General features: G+C 40.4%; 1 protein-coding gene across 4 annotated transcripts in view; it reads left to right on the top strand.

Moving 5' to 3' along the window:
• The window catches only part of MYO16 (myosin XVI), a 709,054-nt gene that overhangs the window by 134,643 nt on the left and 559,929 nt on the right, over positions 1 to 14,482 (top strand). For all 4 annotated transcript variants that reach the window (XM_033949922.1, XM_033949923.1, XM_033949921.1 and 1 more), the window contains exons 3-4: positions 901 to 971; positions 6,582 to 6,725. In XM_033949922.1, the coding sequence (XP_033805813.1) occupies positions 901 to 971; positions 6,582 to 6,725 (215 nt within the window). The remainder of the gene's footprint in view (positions 1 to 900; positions 972 to 6,581; positions 6,726 to 14,482) is intronic.

Genomic DNA, 14,482 nt, shown 5'->3' with positions numbered 1-14,482 from the left:
CTTTTTTTTTTTCTTGGGGGGGGGGGGGGGTTGTGGCTTTCAAATATACCTGTATGCATACTAGGATTTGATTAGTTACTTACTGATATGAACCCTTAATCATTATGGGGTCCTTTTACTAAGGCACACTAGCCATTTTAGTGCATGCTCTATAATAGCATGCACTAAAAGCTAACATGTCCACATACTATAATGGATGCGTTAGCATTTAGCGCGCCTTAGAAAAAGGACCCCTATATTTATTTATCTAGATTTCTATCCCATCCTCCCAGTAGCTCAGAACGAGTTACAAGCCAACATTCACAATGGAAAACATTTTGGACAGTTCAAAGACTATACAGCAACTTAAGTACAGGAGAGTGCAGAAAGAAGGGGGAATATAAGGGGGTCAAGGGCAGTTTGCAGTTAGAATTTCAGTGACAATGACATCTTATTCATATTCATGTCAGATATTCATAGCACTTAAGAATGCGAATATGAGCTGAAAGAAAACCACAGTTTACAGACATCTAAATAAACTGTTATAATAGCTATGATTCTCTAATGCTTTCTTTTCTACTCTCAGTTCAAAAATTTTTATTGAAATTTTGGGATAAACATCAGTCAGAAATCACAAATACAGTGGAAGTACCAAACACTATATACAATAAGACATCTCATTTCTCAATTTTCATCTCTAATAACCATCAGTATCAAAAATCCTACATAGACACTGAATTATGTGAGATGCAGTTGACTTAAAATGCTGTTTTCCTTGGAGATTAGAGTAAGGATTTAATTAATGAAAAAAAAAGTAAAACTCAAACATCAAGGGGAAATAGTCATGGTTGTTTTATTAGGACAACTAGAATTGTATGACACTGGATGTACATTTATCTTTTTTTTCCCTTTATTTTTCAGTATTACGATTGCTAAAGGATGGTGCTGATCCCAATACTCTCATTTCCTCAGGAGGAACTTTGCTTCATCTGGTGAGGGAAACTGATGAAGAGCTTTTTCTGATTTCAGATACATCACTTTTTTTGTGTGCCTATGTCTAGTTACACTTTGTTATATGTCTCTTGAGTGTATTTCTACAAAAAAAGGTGGAGAATAAATTTTAGAAAACAAATGATAGAATACTAAATAGTTTACACACTAATTTCAAAGTCATTTCTTGCCAGTATTATGCTAGAAACCAGCTGTGACTATTCAATTAAAGGTAGCAGTTCCATGGTTTATTAAGGGAGGCATTGTGCAGGGTAATAGCTACTGGCAAATAAAAGCTATAACCAAATCTGTAAGATGGGGTGTATTTATAGTTTAGAAACACAAGGGCCTGTTTGCTAATGTGTGGTAAGTTTTGCACTTCCTGCACGTTAAGGGGTCTTTTATTTTTTTTTCTAATGAAAACATTATGCCAGAAAAATATTATAGTTCATTAGACTACAATATGTAATAAAGAGGGAGAGTGGAAAACAAAGATAAAGGACCTAATTTAAGGTAAAGGCCCAATGTGACATACCCCCAACATCAAATAATACCAGCTAATTGCTAGATGACTTTTTTCCTTTAGAGAACTTCTGCTCCACAAAGGCCCTCAATTGATCAGGGGCAAAACCCCCCCCCAAAAAAAAATAACATATTATCCCAAGGTAATGTATTTGACATTTTCACAGAAAAATAAGTAAAAAGGAGGCCCCCCCAACTTCTTTACTTCATCCCTCATTTCTATAAAGTACTTTCTTTTATCTTGGGTAGATGTCATTACATCTGGTTAAATTCAGATTCTTTGCCGACAAAACAAAGTCTGCATATTCCTAAAGAACAAATGTTTGATGGCATTTGAATCTTACTCAAAAACAAAGGAAACCAGTATAGTAGCTCTTCCTTGAATTTCAGAGATTGAGGGCTCCTTTTACAAAGCCACGTTAGCGGTTTAATGCACGTAATAGCATGCGCTAAACTGATGGCCGCGCTAGCCGCTACCTCCTCCTCTTGAGCAGGCGATAGTTTTTTGGCTAGCGCGGGGGTTAGCGCGTAATAAAAAGTCACGTGTGATAAAGCCGCTAACGTGGCTTCGTAAAAGGAGCCCTGAGTCTTCCAGAATAGCAGAAAGTTAATTTTTCTCATTTTGTAAACCAAATTGGGAGTGAACTTCTTTTGTCGCCTCTCCCATTTTTGATACATTAGGTAAATAATACATTTTATTGAAAGGGGGTTTAGCTTCTTGTAGCAACTTTAAATTTTCAACTAAATATTTATTGAAGAAATTGAGAGGTGACATACCCAAAGTCTTAGGAAAATTCAATACCCATAGATTAAGTCTTCTGTTATAGTTCTCTATTTGCTCAATCTTATGGTAAATAAAGATTTTATCTCTCTCCTTTGTGGCCATTTTATTTTTCAGATCTTTAAGTTCTAATTGTACCTGATTAACTTGCTCCATACAATCCCTCTTCACCACCTGAAGGTTCTGGGATAAAATGTCCACTTTGCCCACCAAAATAGATAGTTCTTGTGAAGATTTCACAACTGAAGTATCTAGCCATTCCAGGTCTGACCAAAAGCTCACCTTGGGAGCTGCTGACACACTTGGCTGATCCTTGCTGACTTGCTCCTCAGTTGATTCATCAGGTCTGGCTCCTTCCACTCAGTGCTCTTGTTTGACAACTTCCGCCTCACATAGCTCCATAGCCGGAGACCTCTGCTCTGCTGGACAAGGTAGATTGCTGGGAGCCAGCAGGGACAACAAAGTGTCTGATTCCAATAGCATGGAGGCTCATTCCACACTTAAAGCTTCTTTGACTGGGTAACAAGGAAGCTGGATGTGGGGGAGTCCCTAGACATCGTGTACTTGGACTTCAGTAAAGCTTTTGATAGCGTCCCACACCGCAGACTATTGAGCAAGATTAAATCAATGGTACTTGGAGAAACATTAACTGCATGGGTCAATGACTGGCTAAACGGTAGACTTCAGAGAGTGGTGGTGAACGGTGCCCCTTCAAAGATGTCGGAGGTGACAGTGGAGTGCCGCAGGGCTCGGTCTTGGGCCCGATCCTTTTCAACATATTTGTAGGAGATCTGACTCAGGGGCTTCAGGGTAAAATCGCATTATTCACTGATGATGCCAAACTATGCAACATAGTAAATAAGAGCACTTTGCCAGACAGTATGACGCAGGACCTACTTCTATTGGAACATTGGTCCTCGACTTGGCAGCTAAGCTTCAATGCTAAAAAGTGTAAGGTCATGCACCTTGGCAGCAGGAATCTGTGCAGAACTTACACACTAAATGGTGAGACCTTAGCTAGGACTAAGGCAGAATGTAATTTGGGGGTGATCATTAGCGAAGACATGAAGACTGCCAATCAAGTGGAGAAGGCTTCATCGAAGGCAAGACAAATGATGGGTTCTATCTATAGAAGTTTTATCAGCCGGAAGCCCGAAGTTATAATGCCGTTGTACAGATCCATGGTGAGGCCTCATCTGGAATATTGTATACAATTCTGGAGGCCACATTACCAAAAAGATGTGCTGAGAGTTGAGTCGGTTCAACGAATGGCCACCAGGATGTTCTCAGGACTCAAAGATCTCCCGTATGAGCAGGGCTGGATTTAGATGAAAAGAGGCCCTAGGCTGTTCCACTTATGAGGCCCTTTCACCTCCCATTTTTAAGTTTGTAAATTACATGAGAGATAATAAAATACATCATTACTATGATATATATCAGTATGTTAAATGAAACATGTTGTTATTGGTACTAACCTTTATAAAAAATTTGACACGGATAATAAATTTAAAAAAAGTCGAACACTCATTTGGACATTTATTCTCAGCACCATATATAGTACTTGTAACAATAACTAATCAAACATAACACACAACATTGCCCCTTCCTATGTCCATAGTGCCCCCAGTGCGTCCTTCCTCACCTCACTCCCCTTCTGATGCCTGCCTGCCTCCCATCCCCCTTCCATTGAACACCCCCCCATGCCATCCTGCCTGCCTGCCTTCCATTAAAACCCCCCACCCCCCCAACGATGCCAGCCTGCCTGCCTCCCATCACCCTTCCACTTAAACCCCCACCCCACCCCACCACCGATGACAGTCTGGGCCGCCCTGTCCTGACAGATCAACGTTTTGCCTCTCTCCCCGCGGGGCTGGGCTTTTCCCAGCTGTTTCTGGACTGACGTCTTTCCCTCCCCGATCCTCCTCCCAGGGCGAGAAAAAGAAAGGGAGAAGCTGAGTCGGTGCCCCGTTGCGGCCGGAGCCGGTTCCGATCCCGAAGCATAGAATTTCTTCTTATTTTTTGGTTCAGTGTTTTAGTGTTCACTGTTTTTAGAATAGTGTAATTTTAATTTTGCTAACAATTTGAATGTAGGCCCCTCTTGATCTTGAGGTCCTAGGCTGAAGCCTAGTTAGCATATAGGAAAATTCGGCCCTGCTTATGAGGAAAGGCTGAATAAATTGCAGCTATATTCACTCGAGGAACGTAGAGAGAGAGGAGAGATGATAGAGACGTTTAAATATATCACGGGCCATATTGAGGTGGAGGATGATATTTTCTTTCTTAAAGGTCCCTCGGCCACAAGAGGGCATCTGCTGAAAATCAGGGGTGAGAAATTTCATGGCAACACCAGGAAGTATTTCTTCACCGAACGGGTGGTTGATCATTGGAATGATTTTGTGCGTCAGGTGATTGAGGCCAGCAACGTGCCGGATTTTAAGAGGAAATGGGATACACATGTGGGATCTCTAGGGTCTTAAAATCAAGGGGGGGGGGGTAGGTCATTGGAGTGGGCAGATTTGATGGGCTATGGCCCTTTTCTGCCATCATCTTCTATGTTTCTATCCTTCCCACCAGAGAGTTGCAGGCCTGTTGAGTTTTTGCTAGACATATAAAGAGGCGATAGCCGGCGAGAGAATGCTTTGTCTGTTGTCTGTATTCCTGATGACACTGAGGTCTTTTCTCCATCTTTAAGTCTGACTATTATGGCTTAACTAAATTTGAATTTTGTCCTCATTATGGTTAATTTTTTATTGAAGGAGATCATTTTAAAAAAATTACCATGTGAGCACTTGCCGCCATCTGTTTTGGAAGCGATAAGAGCTTCTGTGTGGTTTTTTTGTGTACTAACCGGTTAGTGCATGGTAATGTAGTTGCACTAACTGGTTAGCACAGGAATGCCCACTCTCTGATCCTGACAAGCTCTCTAAACCGCTCCCCCCCCCCCCACCACCACCCAAAAAAAAGCCCATAGTTAACGTGGCTTAAACTATCATGGTACATTAGGCACAGGTTAAAGGTTAATGCAACTTAATAAAAGGATTTCTAAGTGCAAAATTTAACACATGGCGATTGTTTGGGGCATGAACATCATTGTTTGTTTTATTATTATTATTTATAAATCACCAAACGCTTACTACAATACTACTACTAGTACTACTTACCATACTTAGATAGGAGAGAGAGATTAGTGCTATAAAGATAAGTAGTAGTTTAAGGCTGATTTAAATTTATGATAAGGGTACTATGAATGCAATTGACTTGAAAGTGCTTCCTGAATTGGGGGCAATGAAAAAGACACATTGCCTGATAGATTCAAGATGAGCTTGTGACACTGGAGGAATAACAAGACAATATTCATGTAATGAATGCAATGACCTATTAGAATTACACCTACATAGCATAAAAAGGTACCTTTTGCTCCTCCAATCTACTCTACAGTATATCCCAATACTCTGGCCCCGATTCCTCTTCCCCACCCTCACCAGCAAGGCCTAGACCCATTTCCTGGTAAGGTGTACATTTCTCTCCCACCCCACTAACAAGGCTAGACTCCTCTTCCAAAACCTCCCCAGTCAGGATAACCCAACCCTCCCCCGGGCCTACTTAAATTTTCTGATGGTCTAGTAGTACGACTGTGGCAGGATCAAATCCCATTTGTTCCTGCTTCTAGCGGATGCTTGTACATAATGGCTGCCATGACCCCTAGCAACAGTCTCGTAGTTGAAACTAAACTATACTAAACCTTAGGTTTATATACCGCATCCTCTCCACGGAAGTGGAGCTCGGCACGGTTTACAAGAACTTAAAATATAAGAAGAGAAAGGAAAAGGTTTACATGAGCTTATATATAGAATGGAAGAGTAAGGGGGAAAATAGATTACATGTTAGAGAAGAGCCAAGAAACCATCATGAAAGATCATCACAGATATTTTGTAGAGGCAGCCACTAGAAGCAGGAATGAGAATGGTTCACTCCTGCCCTCATCATACTGCTGGACCACCACTTAAATTATATACAACTAAAATTAACATCAAACTCAATAGAAAAGAAATAAAGTGGAATGGAATGGAATGGAATGGAATGTTAAATAAATAAAGAAGAAAAAGTTAAAGAAAATATTCTGCTTGTTCACCTCAATAAATAACATGTACTATGTACAGTTTTTGAATGCAAAGTGTTATTTGTGAAATGATTCTCCCCTTAATATAGTGGCCACAATATGGAAATACAAAAGCCATGTTGATTTATATTATAGATATATTTTTTTTATTCTTTAGAATTATTTACTTCTGACTCTCTTGTCTTCTAGTGTGCCCGATATGATAATGCTTTTGCTGCTGAAATCCTGATAGACAGGGGAGTGAATGTAAACCTCCAGGATGAAGAGTTTTGGACGCCAATGCATGTTGCCTGTGCTTGTGATAATCATGATATTGTCCTTCTGCTATTACTAGTAAGTGAAAGCATTAAGCAATTATGTGCTTGGACAATTGCTGGATTCTATATGAATTTTCATAGCTCATAACTGTTTTCACTAACTTATCCAATAACATTGATTTAAATGCTTCTTCACTAGAATATTTTGCCTTATACCCATACTGATTTAATTTCTAATCAATATCTTCCTGAACTCTGGACCAGAACTAGGGGAAGGGGGTATGGAAATTTCATCTTTTACTTTCTAGTTCCCATTATTATGTGTTTAAAAATGGTGAGGGTCAATATTCAACCTGCAACAGACAGCACTTTTTGAAATAGACTGTTATGGCAGATTTGGAACCAGATATTCACTGCCAGGTCAAATCCTACTATTGGCACATGAATATATGGTACACATTGGTGGCTTCCAGAAGTTTTTTGTAGGAAGAGCCAATATCAGTATCTAAATCAAATTTGCCTATTGTGACAATATTAGTTAAAAACACCATAGATCCAACTGTCAAAACAAGTTGAATTAGGTTTTAGATCAAGCCATAGTATAGAGGCAGTGCTGATAGCTTTTTTAGGGCTCCTTTAACAAAGCCATGGCAGTGAAGCAGCTGTGCCAAATGCACCAAAGCCCATAGGAATTGAATAGGCTTTGATGCATTAACTGTGGCAGCATCACTACCGTAGCTTTGTAAAAGGAGCCCTTAGTAAATTGCTTAGTGGTTTGAATAGGAGTCATCTGGCACTGGTAATGACTAGGCGGTTCATCAGTTACTAATAGGTTAACCACTATTGAAAGGGAAGATTTAGCAATGGTTTGAGTCTTTTTTGACTGGTAGAACATAAGAATAGCCTTACTGGGTCAGACCAATGGTCCATCAAGCTCCAGTAGCTCATTCTCACGGTGGCCAATACATTACATTGATGTCTTCTATCCCACCAATACCTTTCAGTTCTAGGTGGTTTACAACAAGAAATTAGCCTGGGCATTCCCAGGAAGACTACAAGGTTGTTAGCTATAGTATGCGTCGGGATCTGGGAATGGTCGATACGGTTTGGATAGATCATTTGACAAATTTCTTGAATAATATGGTTTTCAGTTCTTTCCTGAATGTTTTGTAGTTGGGCATCATGGTCAGCAGATTTGAAAGGTGGTGATCTATTTTTTCTGCTCTGGTGGCTAGTAGACCGTCATATATTTTTTATGCTTTGCATGCCTTTGATTGGGGGGTAGGTAAAGGGTACTTGAGTTCTCCTTGGTCTGGATGTGTTTTTCTAGATTATGCAGTTGTTCAGATAGCTTGGTCCATTTCCATTTAGGGCTTTGAATAGGGTGCAGTAGAATTTGCGTTGTATGCGTGCCTGTACTGGGAGCCAGTGTGAGTCTTGGAAAGCTGAGGTAATGTGTTTGTATTTTTTCAGCGAGTATATTAGTCTTAGGGCTGTATTTTGGACTGTTTGTAATTGTTTTAGCATGTTGGCGGGGCATGACAGGTAAAGTATATTACAGTAATCCAGGAGTCCTAGGATTAGCGCTTGTACAATGAGTTTGAATTCGTTGTTGAAGTATTTTTGGACTTGTCTTAAGTTGTGCATGGTTGCGAATGCCTTCTGAACCATTTTGCTGATTTGAAGTTGCATGGTGCAGCCTTTGTCTATCATTATTCCCAGCAGTTTTAGGTTGGGTTGTAAGGGATATGTGATGGAGTTTATTTCTAGGTTTGTTATGGTTGGGGTTTTGTTTCTTTCTAGATGTAAGAATTTGGTTTTGTCTTAGTTCAGTTTTAATTTGTGGTCTCTCATCCATTTCGACACTGTTTCTAGTGCAATGTGTAGTTTGTTCGTTGTGTTGGGGGGTGATTTGGTCGAAAGGCAGGAGGATGACGTTATATCTTGTTTGTCTAAGCATGTGCTAAGTGTGGCTATGTAAAGGTTGAAGAGTGTTGGTGATAGTGGGGAGCCTTGGGGTACTTCGCAAGGGTTGTTCCAGGGTTCTGATTGTTCATTGTTTGCTTTTACTCTGGCCAAAACTCAAGGAGTAGAAACGTTCCATGCTATTGATCCAGGGCAAGCAGTGGCTTCCCCCATGTCTTTCTTGAGACTACAATGGGAACTCACGGCAGCCATTTTGATGATGGCTCTGCACAGGGCAGGAGCGTAGGATGATTGATCTTGCCCCGCATCACCGCTGGACTACCAGGTAAGGTCTGGGGAAGGTTCCGGGATGCAGCATTTCTTTTCCCCATAAAAATTGCGAATAACCAAATCCGTGGGTACTGAAACCGCAAATTCGGAGGGAGAAGTGTAATTATCAGTGCCAGCCACAAGCAGCATGATTTAACTGCTCTCCTTTGTGTTTAAGTCTTACTTAAATATAAATACAAATATAAATATGAATATCAACCCTGGTATTTCATAAGCCTTCTTTCTCAAATGTTAATTTTTAATTAAGATGTCTCAGCAATGTATTTTTCCCTAGCTTATAGACCTTATGTTAGGTACCAACTCATGTTCGAGTCCTAGTGACCTGATGAACATCATCAAATTTTCATAATAAAAAAACAGAAGTAGATTTCTGGGCCTTTCTTCTACGCAGTATAAATTCAGTGTTGTCACCATTGTCGCATCAAACATGATCCTCTGCCTCCAACACTGCCCATCTGCTGCTGCCTAGATGGTGGTACATCATTAGCTTGACATCTTCACTGAAACCTGTCTGCCTTGGGAGGCCCTGCTTGTAATAAAACTACTGATAGCATAGCTTTCAGCTTCTCAGATGCACGCAAGCCCCAGTGGCATGACAAGCCCATGTACCATGACTGGAGATAGACCTTGTGTAACATCCCCAAAATACTAAATGTGGTGGGCCTGATAAACAGCCAGCATTGGGCAGCACTTTTGTTGTCTACTACTGGCCATAAGTCTGGATATTCAATGCCAGGCCATTACGGTGACTGGCATTGAATATCCGGTTTCATTTTTGGCCACGGCAACATAACCGTTTATGCTGATATTCAGTGCTAACCGGTTAAGTGCTTAGCGGTTAAAGATAGGCCTGCTATTTATGTGGCCTATTTTAGCTGATAAACATAGCTGGTTTCATGCTGAATATCCATGCCTAGCCAGCTATGTTACATTATAGCTGTTAACCATAGAAATTCAGCGGGAGATATCTGGTTATCTCCCAGTGAATATCCACGATTACAAGAGGTGTTCAGTAATTTATCTACCTCAGTAGGAAAGAAAAGAGTTTTCAAAATACTTTTGTTTAATTTTTTGTAGGTGCTAAAATGCTATTTAACCATCCAGGAGCCATTCCTGACCGGTTAAATAACTTTAAATGTCAGCCTCAATATATTCAGTTTTATATGTTGTGCAGTATGACAAATTTCAAGTGTTACTTTTCTACACATTCAAATGAACAGCTTAGAAACATATAAGCAATTAAATTGTCACAATTTACTAATTTTACCAAGCTGTGGTTTAATCTGGGCTTAAAGTAGGTTAACATAGGACTTTTCTGTGACCTAATCCCAGATTGAACGTAACACTTTTTCAGGCTTTTTCTGCTTTGATTATTGATCATGCATTATTGTTCCCATTAGTACATGATATCTAAAAGGAATTAGCACAGGAACATTAACCACTTCATTATGTTGTGTCCCTTCTGGATTCCAATGCTAGGTATTCAATCACAACACAGGAGTTGCAGCAATCTAACAGATTCTGAGCACATTCTCCTCCCCCTTAGACTGGGAACTAGAAACCTATCCAGTTTCAATTTTTGCAAGAAATCCATATAGAAATCTTTTGAATTGCTCTGCTTCATTTTCTTTTTTCTTTCTTTTTTTGCTTAAAGTTTGCATTTTTGGTCACTTCAGTGCCTTGAGATCCCTTTCCGATAGTCCCCTGTTGGAGGAAAGGACGCAGTCCCGCAAAGCCAGGCTGCTGCTTCACTGAGAAACTTTGGTGAATCTGTGAAGCCAGCCTGCTATGTGCTATCTTCTTTGACTTGTGGTCCGTTCTCCTGGAAGTTCGTTTGCCTTTGACCTTGTCATGGGTTTTATGTGCAGCCTGTATGCGTCCGGAATGAAATCCCCCTGGGTTTCAGGGCGCAGGCTGGGTTTCCCGCCCCCGATCAGGTGGAGAGGATCTGTGGGGGCGGAGGTTACAGTTGGTGTCTGGTCGACTCATAGTTCGAAGATTTTCAAGCCTGGTCATTTGGAACTGTTTCTGAGGCAGAAAGTCCTTTTCCTCCATTCAGCTGCTGTAATAGTATTGACATTATTAACTTGGGAGTGACTTGTTAAACGCTTTAAAACATGTTTTCATAGTTTATGAGGGTAGGTCTCTGATCAACCTCTCCAGACCCCAAATTGCTATTTTTTGTTTTGGAATCTTGTTTATTTTTGCCATTTTGGGAACGAATTCGCTGGAGACGGCTATTTTGAATTTTAAATGATCTCTTTTTTTTTCAAAGTTTTATTTCTGCCTCAAAACCCCTTGATTTGATTAAAAATCATTTGGGATGGACTCCCCAGCTCCTAATCTGTCTGATGTGTACCTTGGTTGTGCAGTGGAAAGTGCAGTGGAGACACAGTAGTGTCTTTGCTGTAGGCTTTAGGTTGGACTGTCGTCTTGCGGGAGAGCCAGTTGCTGCTGTCCCTGTCCTTGGAGTCACTGGGCCTTCTCTTCAAGACCTGGTATGGTTGTGTGTTTTTTCCAGAGCAACGCGGACACGAACTACAACTCCAGATCAGAGGTCTCCTGTGCTTAATACAGGAAAAAAGGTATACTGCAAAACACATTAAAACATTTTGTAATAATTTGCCTGTTAACATGCAAAAATTGTGCATTTTTTTTTTTAATTTGATTTTTTTAATGAAGAAATACATCATGGGTGGGAAAAGGGTATGAAAGTATTATCCATTGAGCGTTTTCTCATTAGTGTGCTCTATCTGGATAACACACAATTAACACTGGAGCTTCCTAAATAGGAGGTGGTAAGTGCTTTTTCACTAACTTTTTTCAGATAACATGTGCTAATGCAAACATTAGCACACAGCCTAAAAATAAATAATCAAAGAATGCCTTTAATACTGCTTCATTAGAAACAGGCTTAGCGCATGTGACATTCCTGCAATAAAATGCACTAAGCCCATTTTAACATGTTTAAGTAAAAGGTCACCTCTGTGATATATCCTACACCTTGCCACTGTTTCTATTTCTTTTTTCGGTATATATTGTTTAGTGTGGTCTTAATTTTAATATTAAAACACCTCACTCTGCAGGACAAACTCCGCCTCTCACACAGAACACTGCTGTTTGCATTCCCTTCCCCCAGAGGATGCAAATTCAAAAGATTCCTCAATAGAACACTCTCGTTTCAAGCAAGGGTCTGGAACAACACTTTAAGTGACCTAATACTGAACTCTCTAACATACCACTCTTTCAGAAAATCACTAAGAACCCACCTATTTGACAAATTCACCTGATCCTCCAAATCTACGTGGCACCTACCTCTTTTCACACACCTCTTCCTCCTACCCTATGCCATCTCATCACATAACTGTCTTTTTATCCTTCTCCAATTTTAATTTGATGTTACCTAGATGTCTTTATAGCACCTTGTGTTGTACACCGTCTTGAACTGAAAAGGTATGACGGGATATTAATAAAGCTATTATTATTATTTTTATATAAAGTACAGCTGTGACCATGTGATTCCAATTGAATATATTAAAATTAAGAGTCAAACCAATGCCAGTAACATCTTTTCATTGGACTAATTCAATATATTTGATACTAACTTTTGAAAGTCAAGTTCCCTTTTTCTGCTCAGTGAAGAAAGCGCATTTACACTGGCTTGAAATAGTACAGAACAGGATATTTTATAGACTTGATCCCTAGACCATGGAGCCTTATAATGAATGGCATTTCTTCCCCGAGCAGCTAATAATCTAAGCATGCGCCTGCCTAGCAAAAAACAAATTGACCTTCCTCAAGGTTACAGCACATATCAATAGCTGAAGCAGGAGCTTAAATCAGGTCTTTCGGATCACAGACCATTACTCTAGTATCTTAACGGAACGTCTCAAACTTGGGTCCTTGAGGGGCATAAATCAGTTTGATTTTCACAATAGCCTAACTATGTAAAGAGGTATTGTATACTGTTCACGGTGAATAATTTCCAAGACTGTTCATGGTTTATAGCCTGAAAAACAGATCCATTTGTGACTCTTAAACACTGATATTTCAAACCCTTGTGCAAGAAGACATGTCCCCACACATGTTAATTTTACTGTCATTGACTATTATGTGTTAGATTTAGCTCACACCTTTTTCAGTAGTAGCTTAAGATAAATTACTCTATATTCCTTCCCCAGAAGGCTTTAAGGGGTCCTTTTACTAAAGCTGTGCTTGCAAATGGGTGTGGGGCCATATAGGGCACCCAAAACATCTGCTCTGACTATTTGTTCCTTACACACCTCGTAGAATGCTAAGATCCACTGATCAAAACCAGTTAGTCATCCCATCCTATCAAGATGTTATCCATGAACACATCAGTGAATCTTCCTATTCTGTACATCAGGCCTGCACAACTCCGGTCCTCGAGGGCTGAATTCAGTCAGGTTTTTGGGATTTCCCCAATGACTATGCATTGAAAGCAGTGCATGCAAATAGATCTCATACATATTCATTGGGAAAATCCTGAAAACTTGGCCTGGCGAGGGCCGAAGTTGTGCAGGCCTGCTGTACATGGTTGTACCCTCTAGAACAGGGCTGCCCAAGTCCAGTCCTCGAGATCTACTGGCAGGCCAAGTTTTCAGGAGATCCACAATGAACATGCATGAGAGAGATTTCCATATCAAGAAGGCAGTGCAGGCAAATCTCTTTCATGCATATTCATTGTGGATGTCCTGAAAACCTGGCCTGCCAGTAGATCTCGAGGACTGGACTTGGACAGCCCTGCTCTAGAACAAACCCAGTCACTTTATGCCTTCACACTTCTCTTAAAGCAGGGGTGTCCAATGTCGGTCCTCGAGGGCCGCAATCCAGTCGGGTTTTCAGGATTTCCCCAATGAATATGCATGAGATCTATTAGCATACAATGAAAGCAGTGCATGCAAATAGACCTCATGTATATTGATTGGGGAAATCCTGAAAATCTGACTGGACTGCGGCCCTCGAGGACCGACATTGGACACCCCTGTCTTAAAGGATTCAAATCAGATCTGAAAACTTTTCTCTTTAAAGATGCGTATTATTTAAACTAAGCTCAGGACAGATGTCCAGGATACATGTGGAGGGGCATTTTCGATACTGCGTTTAAGTCCAAATTTTGGATGAATCCCACAAGAAGTTCAAATATCGGGGCAGGGAAACATCCATTTCTGAAACCACCAGACATCCAATGGCAGTGCAATAGGTTTTGGGTGGGTTTTAGTGGGCTCACACTTTCCACCATAAATGTATTGGTTAGAGTGGCTTATGGGACTTGCTACTCCTCTTTATGGTTCACTAGCCCACCCATCAGACTAAGGCACCTGTGTGTATGTCTACTAGGCTTTCCTATACCAGGTACTGCTGTTATGGAGACAGGTATGTACTTTTGTATTCTGATCTTTTGTGGAGTGTGAGGGGGCAGTGAGCATCGGGGAAGTGTGTGTGTGTGTCTTTATCTCTGCAGTGGTTATCTTGTCACTATGGGCACCTTTTTAACACTTATACCCTTTTAAAGCAAATAAGCAAATACCTTTTCAAAACAAATAAGTTCCGTCC

Source organism: Geotrypetes seraphini, chromosome 6 (assembly GCF_902459505.1).
Source record: "Geotrypetes seraphini chromosome 6, aGeoSer1.1, whole genome shotgun sequence".
NCBI classification, from domain to species: domain Eukaryota; kingdom Metazoa; phylum Chordata; class Amphibia; order Gymnophiona; family Dermophiidae; genus Geotrypetes; species Geotrypetes seraphini.
This window is presented reverse-complemented; position numbering and strand designations above follow the sequence as displayed.